The 14,045-nt window shown below is 43.4% G+C and overlaps 1 protein-coding gene across 1 annotated transcript; it reads left to right on the top strand.

The window, feature by feature from the left end:
- The first annotated feature begins 2,277 nt into the window (after positions 1-2,277).
- On the top strand, positions 2,278-8,690 carry sdhaf3 (succinate dehydrogenase complex assembly factor 3). The gene is made up of 2 exons (XM_023960049.1): positions 2,278-2,834; positions 7,763-8,690. The coding sequence occupies exons 1-2, from the start codon at positions 2,658-2,660 to the stop codon at positions 7,955-7,957; spliced, it is 372 nt and encodes a 123-aa protein (XP_023815817.1). The 5' UTR covers positions 2,278-2,657; the 3' UTR covers positions 7,958-8,690.
- Positions 8,691-14,045: the final 5,355 nt, after the last annotated feature.

The following is a 14,045-nucleotide window of genomic DNA, read 5'->3' as shown; positions in this document are numbered from 1 at the left end:
AAAGACAACAAAACCACAGTTACTTTTCTTGGGAAAAACTCAAAATAAAATTCAAGATGGACTGCCCATTGAAGTTTAAGACATTGTCATAGCACACAAATTCCCTTTTTAACCCCTGTGCTATCTTAGATGACCCCACTCTTACATTGACGTGTTCTCCCTACCATGACAAAGGTGGATAAAGGTGGAAAGATTTCATGTAATCCATGGACACCAGTGAGGTTCACAAATCATTGAAGAAAAAAGGTTCAGAGCACTGTCTAGTGGGTCTAGATGACCCAACTCCCAATGTTAAAGTGCCTAGGATAGCACAAGGGTTACACAAATACAGACAGACATTAATCTTTTTACTTTTTCATTTATCAGTTGATTTTTGATGCTTGAATGATTGTCCAGAGGTTTGTAGGTGTTTCTCTCTGTCACTGTCCTCCAGGTTTCAGCTGTAAATCTAAATCTGTTCACATTAAATTGACACCTCCCAGCAGTCTTGCGTCATTGAAATTTGGAACTTAACCCTTCAGTTGGACAGACTTCCTAAGGACAAGTTGGAGTAAACAAAAAGACTTCTTGCTGTTCGTTCCTCCACATGTGCGTTCTCTGTGTTTGCACTTCAACCAGTTTAGTGTTCATTGAGTGTTTGTTTTTCCTCCCTGCGCCTTCTCCCCCAAAACGCTCCTGTGCTTTATTTTCTTTGGATTTGAGTCCTCTGTTTTTCTTTCAGCTGCCTGTTACCTCCGTTTTGTTCTGCTCAAAATTTCAGAATGGTGACCAGTTTCTCCGCAGCGAAAGGTAGCGCCACATCTTCATCCCTGCAGCACTATGAAAGTGTCAACAGACATGACAGTGTAAACAGCGCTTATAGTGGTGTGTAATGAGCAGGAGCAGGTTTTACTGTTGATGAGTCACTTTGTCTGCATTACCTCCTTAAATTAAATAGAGGATGAATGCATTTTGTATATCATTTCGTAGCTGATCTGAAAAATGCAGCATTTGTGGAATGAAAAGAAAACTTTTTTTGAGTCTGTTTGTAAAAGATTTAGTTTAATTTAAATGGCAAATTTCCACCGAATTCTATCACAAAAACGTGTAGACTCTTATTTGTCTTTTGGCTGCTCCCTTCAGGAATCTCCACATTGAATCAATTGCCTCCTCCTCACTTACACCAGCCACCCTACTCTTTGGTCTTCCTTGTGGTCTCTTTCCCAATGGCTTCAACTTCAGCATCGTTTTACAAACAGTATCACCGTCCCTCCTCTTAAAGTGTGCAAACCATCTAAATCTGCTTCCCTTCATTTATCCTCTGATGGAATCAGAAAACAATATATATTATTGGAATGCTAATGTCTAATTGTATGTTCAGAGATGGACAAAAAAGCTGTTTTTACAAAAGGTAAAGTAAAGATGGTATCCGTTTAAACAGAAAAGAACAGGGGATCTTGTGGACTAAGCAGATAAACACTTACCTTTAGGATCAGGCTGGACCCCCCCTCTCTGGTTAACACCCCTGAGTAAAACAGAGGGCATTTTTGTGGCAGGAAGTGAGTTCAGTGCGGTGTGAAGTAAAACAAATCCAGCCATCAGTCCAATACTGAATGTTATCGTGGTGGTCCTCATTCTTTCTTGGTTAAGTGAGCGCTCGCACTCACAAACGTAAGCTCTGTCACACAGGTAAACAGAGAGAATGAGACTGTGTCCACACCTCAAATATATCTGTTTGTTAAAGATGATAAGCCAAAAAGTCATTGGATGAAAAATATTAAATAGGAAACCTGGGAGCGGAGGCAATATTTGTGGTGTCAGGTGACACAGAAAGCAAGGATTGCTTGATAAACTTTACTATAGTGTGGGGGTAGTACAAAACAACATCAGCTGGTTTTCTTGTTTTAATTTATTTTGGTTTTGGTGGCCAAGTTTTTTGTCAAAAAAGATCTTGTGCATTTTCTCCTCTGCTGTATCAGCATTGCATTTTGCAGGCATAACAACTTTCTGCAAACTTGCACACAAAAAAACAAACATTCTGTCTTCAGATAGACTTTTAGGGGCTCAAAACAGCATCCACATTCACAAGTGTTTTCTCTACACGTGCCCAGATCTACAGGCTCAAACTACTGGCAAAACCTTGGACTTTTGGCAGAAATATTACGTCCCATCTGATGAATGAATCTACATAATTCTCCTGTCCAATCTTTCCCCGAAAAAATAGGAAACTTTGGTTTATTTTTATGTTTTTATTGAGCTTTTGAGACCACTTCAATTTTATCCAGATCACATTGTCTTTAATTTAAGTTATGGTATTTAGACTCAAAGTCTTCTTTCTTGAAGTGCTACTTGGATCAGGGGGTTCAATTAAAACCTAAAATCACTCAATTCAGCCAATTCAACTGAATTTGGGCAGGCATAGCTGGTAAGTCCTCTTGTATTCAGTGTATTTATTTTCTGTAGTTCTCCCTCCCATCGCCAGGGGGAGACAATGCTGTATGAAATCCGAGAGGCAGAAGAGGTCAAACCAGAGAGGAAACATCTGTGTAAACAAGGTCGTGGTTGGATAACCGTTGCATGGCGTTAGCTTGCAGGTTCTGTGCTCCTACGGTTCGGGTCCTGGCTTGAGGGTCTCTGGTGAACAGGTGAACGCCGTGAGCGCGCGAAAGAAACCTGAAATGCCGGGCGTCGCTCACGTGTCCAGGGTCCGCGCGCTCTACAAGAGGATTCTGGTCCTGCACCGGTTCCTGCCGCTCCACCTGCGAGCTCTGGGAGACCAGTACGTGAAAGGCGAGTTCCGGAGACACAAGGAGGTCACGGAGGTGGAGGCGGGCCGCTTCATGGCAGAGTGGGAGGTGAGCAGATTCCCCCTTTAAACGGGGTCCGAGCTTTTAAAAGGAGCTTTCCCTCTCCACTCCACTGGCTTGACAAAGTGTCCATCCAACAGATAGATAGATTCTTCTCATAAAATCAATAAACATAATAATTATTCAAACAAATTTATTTTTACACAACATTGTTTTGACTGATTTGTCTATCTAACACGGTCCTCTGTACATTTATATTGAATCCCTCCTACAATTAAATGAATTTCCACAATATTACACAACTCATTAACTTGTAAGATGAATAAAATGTTGTCAAAAGAACAAATGTTCAGTTTTCAATAGTTTGGTTTAATATGAGGCTGGCTGCCACTCAAAGTTACATAAATCTATCGTGCTGCCTTCACTGACCCTTTGCTTGATGTCATAATTTGGGATTAAATGAAATGTATTCTTAAATACTCAACACCCTTTGGGCACTACATACAAAAAGCGCGGCCTGATCACACGATACAAACTTTGACCAGTCGGGGGACTCGGATTTGGTAGTTTCATATGAATGGCGTCCCTTTTCATTCACAGAAGTGCCAACCGTTTGTAAATTGGTCACGGAGGAGGAATCAATAAATGCAGTTGGTGTCTGAATTCAATGACACCAAGTCTTTCATAAATCAGAACAGAGCTGTGAAAGAAAAAAACTAGAAGAAGATTCTGCAGATTTATACCGCTTTGACATTTCACACCAACTGTACAGTCGTGGCCAAAAGTTTTGAGAATGAAACAAATATTAGTTTGCTGCTAAACTGCTTTTAGATCTTTGCTTCAGTTGTATCTGAGATGTACTGACACAGAATTACTAGCACTTCATACGTTTCAAAGGCTTTTATGGACATGACATTTATGCAAAGAGTCAGTATTTGCAGTGTTGGCCCTTCTTCTTCAGGACTTCTACAATTTGACTGGGCATGCTGTCAATCAACTTCTGGGCCAAATCCTGACTGATAATCACATAATCACCTCTTGGAGTTAGTCAGAATTGGTGGGTTTTTGTTTGAGGATTGACCATAAATTCTCAATGGGATTAAGATCTGGGGAGTTTTCAGGCCATGGAACCAAAATGTCAACGTTTTGGTCCCCAAACAACTTGGTTATCACTTTGGCCTTAAGGCACGGTGCTCCATCATGCAGGAAAATGCAGTGTTCGTCACCTAACTGTTGTTGGATTGTTGGAAGAAGTTGCTGCTGGAGGGTGTTTTAGTACCATTCTTTGTTCATGGCTTTGTTTTAGGGCAAAATTGTGAGTGAGCCCCCTCCTTTGGATAAGAAGCAGCCCCACACATGAGTCGTCTCAGGATGCTTTACTGTTGGCATGACACAGGACTGATGGCAGCACTCACCTTTTCTTCTCCGGACAAGCCTTTTTCCAGATGCCCCAAACAATCGGAAAGAGGCTTCATGGGACATCATGACTTTGCCCCAGTCCTCATCAGTCCATTCGCCATACTTTTTGCAGAAGATCAATCTGTCCCTGATGTGTTTTTTTTTGGAGAGAAGTGGCTTCTTTGCTGCCCTTCTTGACACCAGGACATCTTCCAAAATCTGCACTCACACGGGCCTTTTGTCATTCCTGAGAAAATTCTGCACTGGTGGCACTCCGATTAGTTAATAAAAAATGTTCCGGTGCTGCATCGGACAGACATGACGTCCATCTGGTCTAGTTTCAGAGTTTCACATCTCCACGCTCCTGTTTGCCTCGTTCTTGCTCATCTTTAAAATGTTTTTGCAAGTGTGGCAAACCTTTTTTTTTTGCACGCTTAAATGCATTTTGTATCCACAATATATATATATGTGTGTGTGTGTGTGTGTGTGTGTGTGTGTGTGTGTGTGTGTGTGTGTGTGTGTGTGTGTGTGTGTGTGTGTGTGTGTGTGTGTGTGTGTGTGTGTGTGTGTGTGTGTGTGCGTGTGCGTGTGCGTGTGCGTGTGCGTGTGCGTGTGCGTGTGCGTGTGCGTGTGTGTTTATATAATCTTTTTTTTAAATTAGATAATTTAACATTTGCAAATTTGTTTAACAGATTTCTATGTACGGCAAACGCATGGCAGAATGTCTCCTCCAACTGACTGCACCTTCCACCAGTCCTCTAGTGCAGTTAAAAATTTAAGCAACTGTACTTCAGTCACTTTATTCTCTAGTCACTTTATTCTCTCCTCGTTTTTTTTTTACTTTTATTTTTTATACTATTTATATTTAGGCCTGTTCTATTTATAGTTTGTTTATTGTGCAATTTGACGGTGTCTCCCCGTTAAACTGAAGATGAAGAGAAAACGCAATTTCAATTTCTATGTATGTGTCAACATTGTAGATCTTGACAAATAAAGTTCCTTGACTTGACTTGACTTGAACTGCTCTCGCTTGGACAGTGTGGATGCTTTGGCAGAAAGTGGCCACATGGTGGCAGAACTGAGCTGGGAAAGACCTTGAGATCACAACCAGATCCTGATGTAACAGGAACGTCTGGAGCCCACTCTTCGAACCGCATCTGCGTTTAGTGAATCAAAGGTTTATTTGTGATTATCAACTGTAGAAAGCCTTGATAAATGACAGCAGAAAATGAGGAAAGTTTGTGTTATTCCACAGGTGTAGATCCACCTCAAACAGCAGCAAATGAACAAAGACACTGTTCTAATATTATTACCTTACAGTCTCTCCAAATCTAACAACCACCAACTAACAGGAAGTGATGTCTAATGAACTTTTTCATCACTTTTACCAACTCCACGGGCCAGTCTGGATGAAGACTGTCATGTTTTCTGCAAAGTAAAATAAAATGAACCTTCAGGATCACGGCACAAATTCTGTCTTGCTCTGACTGAATATTAAACGGCCCCAGACATCATTAAGACTTTCATTTTCCTGACAGGAGCAGTAAATTGAGTTTTTTACCTCCCGTCCACTAACACGCACGCGTTTAATTTTGTTTAATGAAAGTATAAAGAACACACAGAGGAGCACTCTGCCGAGCTCAGCTGAGCCGCTAATAGGCATAATGAAGTGATTACAGCCGCAGTCCCCATGCAGCTCCGGCTCGCCCCGGCCCATGACTGATGAGGAAGCAGCATCATTGTCCAATCACGACACAGAGTACCCCGGTTCATGTTCACACCCCGACGAGGATGAGAGCAGGACCCGGTCTGATAGGGACCAGCTTCATGATTAGACACTTGAGTCCAAGCGGGCCTCGTTGCTCTTTTGTTGAGGCAATGTGCTGACAAACCCTTTTTGCCTCACAAGTGAAGCAGAAGCGACAAGTCTATAATCAACAGCTGCCAGAGACCTGCAGGCATTGCTCGTGCCACGTCGGATCACTTTCTTTTCACATTCTGCCCTGTGATGACGAACCCAAAGCCGAGTCGTGACCAGGACAGACGCAGTCCTTCCACCGTTCACCCCTGCTGGGCAACAATTCACGAAAATGGCTTCTAAGTAAGCAAACGATCATCAGGTCCTTAAGTCTGGTTTTCATGATCAGGCTCCCGGGTTTTTTGTTATAAAATCTCGTCACTCTTTGATTAAAGACCCACTCAGATGAAAATTGTGTTTTAGGTGTTTTTAACATGTTTCTTGTTGCATTTTTCTGATGATGATGGACATATCTGAAGAAAACATTCCTAAAATTGCATTTCCGAGTATTTCTTTATTCAAACTGTTGAGAGTCAGGAGCAGAGGAAAAAAAGGCTGTTAGAAAAACATCGTATTTGGGACATAGAAACCACGCAGGGCGGGGCCACAATCTCCCTGCACCGCTTCATTCTGATGCTTCCACTTGTAGACGACTAGATCCATGGACGACGATCCTTGGACGTCTTTGTTCTCCTCATCCGAACTTTTCTTCTGGTAATGTTGGGCTGGGGGTGTGAGGGGCTGTAAGCTAACAGAAGAGCAGTTTGAGAACTCTAAGTATTGGGGAGGGGAAAGGGGGCGGGGTTGCTTTGTGCCATTGGTCCCACCCACATTTCAGGGGTACATTTTTAATGAACTTCTGCTGCTCATAAAAATCTTATAATCATATTTAGAAGAGCACTGGGAACGCTTTTACAATAGTGGGACTTAAACCTAAGTGAGACTGAATTCTCACTATTTTATTTTTCTCTGTATTTTAGCTGATGTGCTTATTGAAGTCTTTTGCATCTGAAAGCACGCTGTCGCCATGGTTACTTTAAGCAGACGGGTAAGTGTTTGCGACCCGCCGCGCTGCAGCAGCTGCCAGAACACAAGCGGCGTTAGAGTGCCGAGCTCACCAGCGCAGCAGGATCTCAGCTTCCTCGCCGGCGAGCGCGAGTCTGGGACCAGATGAGGAGCAGGTCCCAAATGACATTACCGGGCTTGAGTGCTGCAATTCTAATCCATTTATTTCAGTGGCGCCCATGGGAGGGCTCCAATAAACGGTCTCCCGTGGGCCAAATGGCCTCTGAGAGGAGGAACACAAAGGCATTTGAGAACGAGGCGAAGGAGAGCGTACAGAGTGAGGGGATGGCTTTGATTTCATCTGAGAAATGATCTTCAAATCTTAAAGCTACATCATGGAAGATTGCTCTGAATTTAAATGGATTAAAGCTTTGGAGGCCAGAAGAAAAACATTGCTCCAAGTTGTTAAACTGAGTTTCACGGGGAGCTGCTGTGATCCCACCAGAACCATTTTCTTATTATCCCAGCACACTGATGTGCTTCTGGTCCCAACCAGAACCCCCAAGGTCGGTGTGATGTTAGGGACTCTGTGTGTTTAGGTTGCGTCCACAACCATCCTCTGTTGGCGCAGCTCCTCCCATAAAGTCATTCAGAGGAGCGTCTTCCCCCGACAGGACCGACATTCTAGTTATGGTTCTGAAGTTCCTCCAACACCAAGCTTGTTTCCGTCGTGTTGCAGAAGTGCTGACCCTGTTCTGTTGTGTGTCTCACCCAGAACTACAAGGACACCCTGCAGGCTCAGGTGCTGGAGGCGGCGGGCCGGGGGCCCGGCTCCGTGAGGTTTGGTGCCGAGCTGCCGGAGCAGAAGCTTGCCGACTTCCAGAACGAGCAGATCGGGCAGCTGTACGAGCTCATGCTGGAGTCCACCAAACCCAACAAACAGTTCGACATCCGCGAGGACAAACGCTGAAGCAGCGGACCGCAGGGGGAGGAGGGACAATGTCTCAGAGGAACAAAGTCTCGAGGGTTTCGACAGCTTCATGGCGCTCTGGAGATCTCTTACTGTGTTTTGCTTCACAGAAACAATCTTCAAAGCTTCTGACCGTTTCAGATGCCTCTGATGGCAGAAGGACTCCTGAAGGGGTCAGTGGGACCTATGGGGGGCAGAAGTAAAAATAAAGTCTGCCTCAGAGAAGGTTTTATCTGACTCCTTGGCATGAACACTTTTCTTTAGATAGGTGACCTCACTCCGCCTAAAGAGAGGACAGGAAATCTGGAATTATGTTAATTTATTCAACGTCAGTCATTAAATGCCCAAGAACAAACCGTTGAGTCATGAATTTGACTTTCTTTAGATCTTTAGATGGATTTCAGACACCAACAGGCCCCTCCCCTTTTCTGACCCTCTTCATCCTCATCCTGACGCAGAGCTGACAAATGCTAAAGTTGGCTCTGTCCCCAGAGGAGGAGACTCTCCACAGAGACGGAAATCCAAAATTGTCCTTAGAAACAGAATCCAGTCCCTCGCTATTTTGTGGCGTCGCTTTTCTGTTGGTGCAGTGTAGCATTATGTAGTTTTTACAACACATTGTTTTCTGCACCCTGATTTGCTGTTGACATTTTCAATGTCCTCCACGGCGTGTCTCCTGTACAGAATGCCTTCACTTTGCCAAATCGACATAAATCTTTGATTGCTGGCAGATCTTTGTTCTTATTCTATAACTTTTCTATAACAATGTACAACAGAGAAAAGGGTTTAAAGTGTGTAGTGAGGGGGTTTCCATCCATTTATTTTCTCAACCGCTGTATTCCTTACGGCATGAGTGTCAGAATCCAGGCCTTGAGGGCTGGTGTCCTACATGTTTTCTAACCAACCTGCCATTGAAGCTCCTCATTGGCTAAACACACCTGATCCAGGTAATCAGCAGCAGATAGGCAGGATTTCTGGAAAACCAGCAGGAGGTCGTCTCTCGAAGCCTGGAGTTTATTAGCACTGCCCTACGGGGTCACGGGTTTTCCAAGGCCCAACCTGGCTACTGTTGGGCGAAGGCGGGGTACCCCCTCTTACAGTGAGGGCTTCTACAGCCTTAAAACATCAATAATTATTGAGAAAAATCAAGATGACCACTCAACAGATTATTTCATCTAAACCCACATCTCCGAACTAATAAAGGCCCAACCTCCAAATACAGATCAGAGTCACTATCTCCTCGTCCATCTGACCCCTCAGCTCTATGGTTTCCTCTGGTGGTCTGCTGCTCTACCTCCACCTGTGGTTGCTTCATCCACCAGCACGGTGCTTCCAAGTGTCATCGTGGTTGGTGTTCCTCCGTAAACGTTCCAAGTATTTCCTGCCGTTGAGCAAAAAAAAAGTAGAGGAAGACAAAATGCAGACACGTTTCCCTGACGCCTCGAGGACCCGGACCATTTTTATCCCAGAGAGCATCTGTTCTTTGAGAAGAACATAAAAGAATTTTATTATTTTTGACAGATTTGAAACAGTCTGTCCCCGCTGGGTGCCCAAAGGCACTCTGGTGCATCCGAGCCTCAGGACAAAAGACTGGAAAGCTGGAGCTTTTTAAAAAAAAAAAAAAAATCTAACAAACATTTTAACCCAAAAAAAGATGAGCCAATGCAAACAGGAACTTCCAGAAATCTAATTCATGCTTCTAATCCTTCTGCCTGCTCAGTCTATCGGCAGTCTTCATCGGGAAGACTGAGATGAACGGAGAGGATTGAGGAAGTCTGTGGAACAGAAAAATAAAATTCGGTTAGGTAGAATTTTGGTTGTTGCAGGAATACTTCTTGGCACCAAATCCTGTTTTTTGGTTTGGTTGATTCTATTTTTGAAGTTGGAAGAAATGGTAAATATTGACAATCGAAGTTAAGGTTTGACTGTACCTTAACAGTTGTGGTCTTGAAAGGAGTTGAGAGAGTAACCGCTCCTTTTCCGTTCACACCTGACAGGGCCACAGGAAAGGTTCGACTCCAGGCTGACCGCTGGGATCTTCAGCAAACTCCTGAATAAGAATCTTCTGTCTGACAGGAATGACTGAGTTCCACCAAACTGCATCAGTAGAGTCCTGAAAAGTTAAGATCATCACGTTAGAATAAAAGCAAACCCAGTTTTTTTTTGTTTTTTTTTTGGGCAGACTTCCACCTTCCCGCACGGCAGTGGTGTGGTAGTAATGTGGAGTGGTTGTGCAGATGGGGAGAGGAAGGACCCCCAGCTTTCTTACGTAGGAGCTTCCTTTTTGGCTTAATTGTGAGCTTTCTATGTTCCTCATTTGTAATTCCTCCGTCAAGTAGGACTGAGAGACCAGTGGGGCTGTGTAGTGATATTTTTACATCAGGACATGGGGGGGTGGGGGCAGTAATCAGGAGCCTAATGTGAAGCGGCAGCAGGGAGAAGGAGCCTGTCCTGAGTGACGCCCTCATGAGCAGCCATGACATTTTATCCGGCCGTGTTTTGTCCCGCAGGGTCGGGCCTCCGACTCTCAAACGCTCGCCACCCGCTCACACCCCAGATCTCAGACATGGCTAGCTATGGCGGTGGGGGTGGGAGGGCCACTGATGTGACACAGCGCATTAGCGCTGGGTTTCTGCCTCCTTTCAGTCACAATGACGGGTCAGAACTGAGCTGGAGTTCAGTGAAGGTCATAGAGTGAGAAGATGGGCTTCCAATCAAACATGGCGGAGCAGAGAAAGCTCTCAGCAAGACACAAAAGTGACCAGTGGGTCCACTTTTGGTTAAATACGCAAGAGTTCCATTTAGTTATTAAGGTGTCACTTTATCAATGATGAGCACAGGTTTTTACAATTAAAGACAATGTCCTGCCTAAGAACACAATGACCATCATTATGCCAGTGTTGGTTAAGATGGATGGTTAAAAATAAAAAGATAAATGACAACATGCATGAGGGTGACGGGGTACACCATGGGTGAAGGCTGCATAACCACAGGCACACTCACACCTAGAAACAGTTTAGATTCACCAACAGATATACCATGCATAGTTTGGACTGTGGGAGGAAGCTGGAGTGCCCGGAGAAAACCACTCTGGTGGTAGAATATGTAAACTCCTCTAAGAAGGAACCCAGTTAGGATTTGAGCTGGAGCCTTCTTCGCTGTGAGGTGAAGCTGCTAACCACTGTGCCGCCATGCAGCCTTTAATTTCCACTTTTAAATAGAAATTTGTTTGGATTGTATCCCAGATATGCTGATTCTTGCTTTGCATTTGGATTTTCAGTAGAAGAAGAAAAAAAGGGAAGCATTTTGCGCTGGAAGGATAGTTGCCAGTTCCAACTGTTCAGCTGGAAAGTCGTCAGCTTCCCATTCCCTGTGGAGGGACTGGTGCAGCGGTCCCTCTTGTACTTTCAGCTGTGCAGGTCTGTGTTAGATCTTTGTTTCATGCTATCTTCACAAGCTTCTGACGAAAGCGCTATTGTAGCTGTTGCGATAAAAAACAAGGAAAGCTGCTCCCAAAAGGCTGACAAAAACATGAACACTAGACACTAGAGCAGCTGAACATCAGTGTAGACAATTAAAAATAACCATTTGTGGAGGGCGAGGGCCAATAACAACAACACCAAGAGTCTTGAAGTTCCTCTGAGAAAGACATTTATTTATTTTTTTCCTAAACCAAAAGGAGAAATAGAAAATATTTAAGCCCACTAATAGAAAATGAGGAGGGCTACTGAAAGAAAGCAGGAATATTAGAAGGACAATTAAGTCAAATAGGGAGATGAAGCCGAGAAACCTCATCTGCAGCCCTCTGCCATCACCCAAACAGAGGAGAAGAAACAGGTTGTTGAAACAAAAGAACAAGAAACGCTGCTGAAAAGAAAAAGAAAAACAGAGGACCACTTGGAGGTTAGAAACAAACTTTAAACCTTATCAAATCACTGAGGAAAAAAGTTTAACCCAATCAGAGCAGCAGCTGCCGTGAAACTGAATGTATGATGAGAACATCAAGCTGCTGCAGCCTCGATGTGCAGCTGCCGTCACCACGCTCATACTGAACACAGCAAGGCTGAAAACTGAAACCCAGCCCGTGTTTCGTCTCATCTGACCCTGCAGTCAAGACTTTCACTGACAATAAAGCACCAGAAACCGGATGAAGATACCAGCTTGCTTTTTTTTTCATTATAAGACACACATCCAAACGGACAAAAGCCCTGTTCCACGTCCTTCATGAGTTCTCCATATTAAGTTGGCCAACCCTCAGAAAGAAATGTTTTTTTTTAAATGATGTTGATGAAATAATCCCTCTTTGTGTGATGAGACCAAAGTATTTTGGAGAAGCTAAAGATCCTAAAACATCCGGACCCCTACCTGTTGTTTTTATGTAGCAAAAAAGACGGAGTCGTTTTTAACCAGTTGAACGTGCGGCTATAGCTATAGTTGCATTGGCGTAGAACCAGCTCATGGTTCTGTTTGTTTTACAACTTTTTGTCAAATTATGTTGATGAGTATGGGACAGAGAACAGGACCTCACAGCTTTACTAATCATACCACTAAGCTTAATGACGACATAGTTCTTGTAGAAACCATTTTAGGTTTAAATATCAAAGCATGAATGACAGAACTTTTTTAACTTTTTGAATTGTTGGATAGTCAAAGTCAACATAAAACTTCCAGGAGCGGGTGCAGATACATCATCAAATGTCTTTTATGGATGGATCATTTATGCTCTGTGCTTTTAATTTTTAACTACACTCCAGATCTTCAAAAATACAGTTTTCACACTTGTTTCCTCTTTATTTTACTCTGGTGAGGATCAAACATGAGAACTAAAGAAGTAAATTCTCTCTAAATATAAGCAGCTGCTGGAACTAAATGATGTTTAGTTCATTTAGAATGAAACCAAACCAGATGATGGAGGGAATTTGTTTTATTATGGCACTTTGTGTATTTTTTTTCCATTCTTGGGTAGAAAATGCCATAAAAACCAAAATTAGCTGACTTGTAATGGTCTTTTACAGTTCTTCCATTTTTTTTTTTAGCAAAAGCCCTGGAATGAGCAGCATTAAACCAACCTCCCCACATGAGTGTTGTTGTCTTTGTGTAGGAAAGTCCTAATTTATACTGAACTGTGTGCAATTTTTCATTAGTGTGAGACGTACCTGAATAAAATCCTTGACTTTTACTTTGAGGTTGATCAGTGACTAGTCTTCATCAGAACGTCTCCAGTCCTGTCTTCATCTGCTCATACCACAGTCTCATGACACCACGGTCTCATATGAAATCAAGCACAGGAAGATTTCGCTGTTCTTCCGTCCTCTGGTGTGTAGCTGGAGTTTGCTTTGGAGGAGTTCATCCAGAAACAATATGAAGTGGCTCCTCTGCTCCTCTGAGCTGCTCGTGCATCTGCTTGTCACGATAATCAACACTTGTTGCTGTGACAGGCAGCTGGAACTTTGAGGTTCACGGTGGAATAAGTTGTGTTGTGTTGGATGGGGGGGCTGCAGCTTTTATGGATTGTACATGATTTATGACACTGTCAACTCTCATAAAACTTAAACGGCCCTCCCGGATGACCTGCTTGAAGCTCCGGACGTTTCTGCAAAAGCTGGAACTCCAGCAGAAAAAACATCACTAGTTTGAGACCTGATCTGGTTTCTGGGGAGAAAAAAAAAACAGACTAGAGGGACGCTGGATTGAATCCACCTGTTTGTGAAGCGCTTCTGCATAGTTATCACAAACTCAGAGAAGCAAACAGGTGAACAGGTAAACCTCTCCTTGTTTAGGGTGGGAATTAAAACCAAGGTAAGCATGACATTTCATTAGGTAACCACTAGAGGGCTTTTTGGTACAAATAAGTCAATTGGCTTCAAAGAAAAACAATAAAACCTCACAAAGGAAGTGAGCAGGTTTACAGTCAGATATCAAATCATGGATCTTGCTTCGTTCATGCTACGTTCACACCGGGCATGTGATACGCGTTCAAGAATGTGCTGAACACGGGATCTTAAGCACGTGTTTAGCATGCAGAGTTCACACCTACTGTACCTACTTGGTGTAACATGGTCAAGCGTTGTAAATATTGCGAGTCTTG

The sequence above is a fragment of the Oryzias latipes genome, chromosome 11, assembly GCF_002234675.1.
Source record: "Oryzias latipes chromosome 11, ASM223467v1".
NCBI lineage: Eukaryota > Metazoa > Chordata > Actinopteri > Beloniformes > Adrianichthyidae > Oryzias > Oryzias latipes.
Note: the sequence above shows the minus strand (reverse complement) of the source record. Positions and strands in the feature narration are given on the sequence as shown.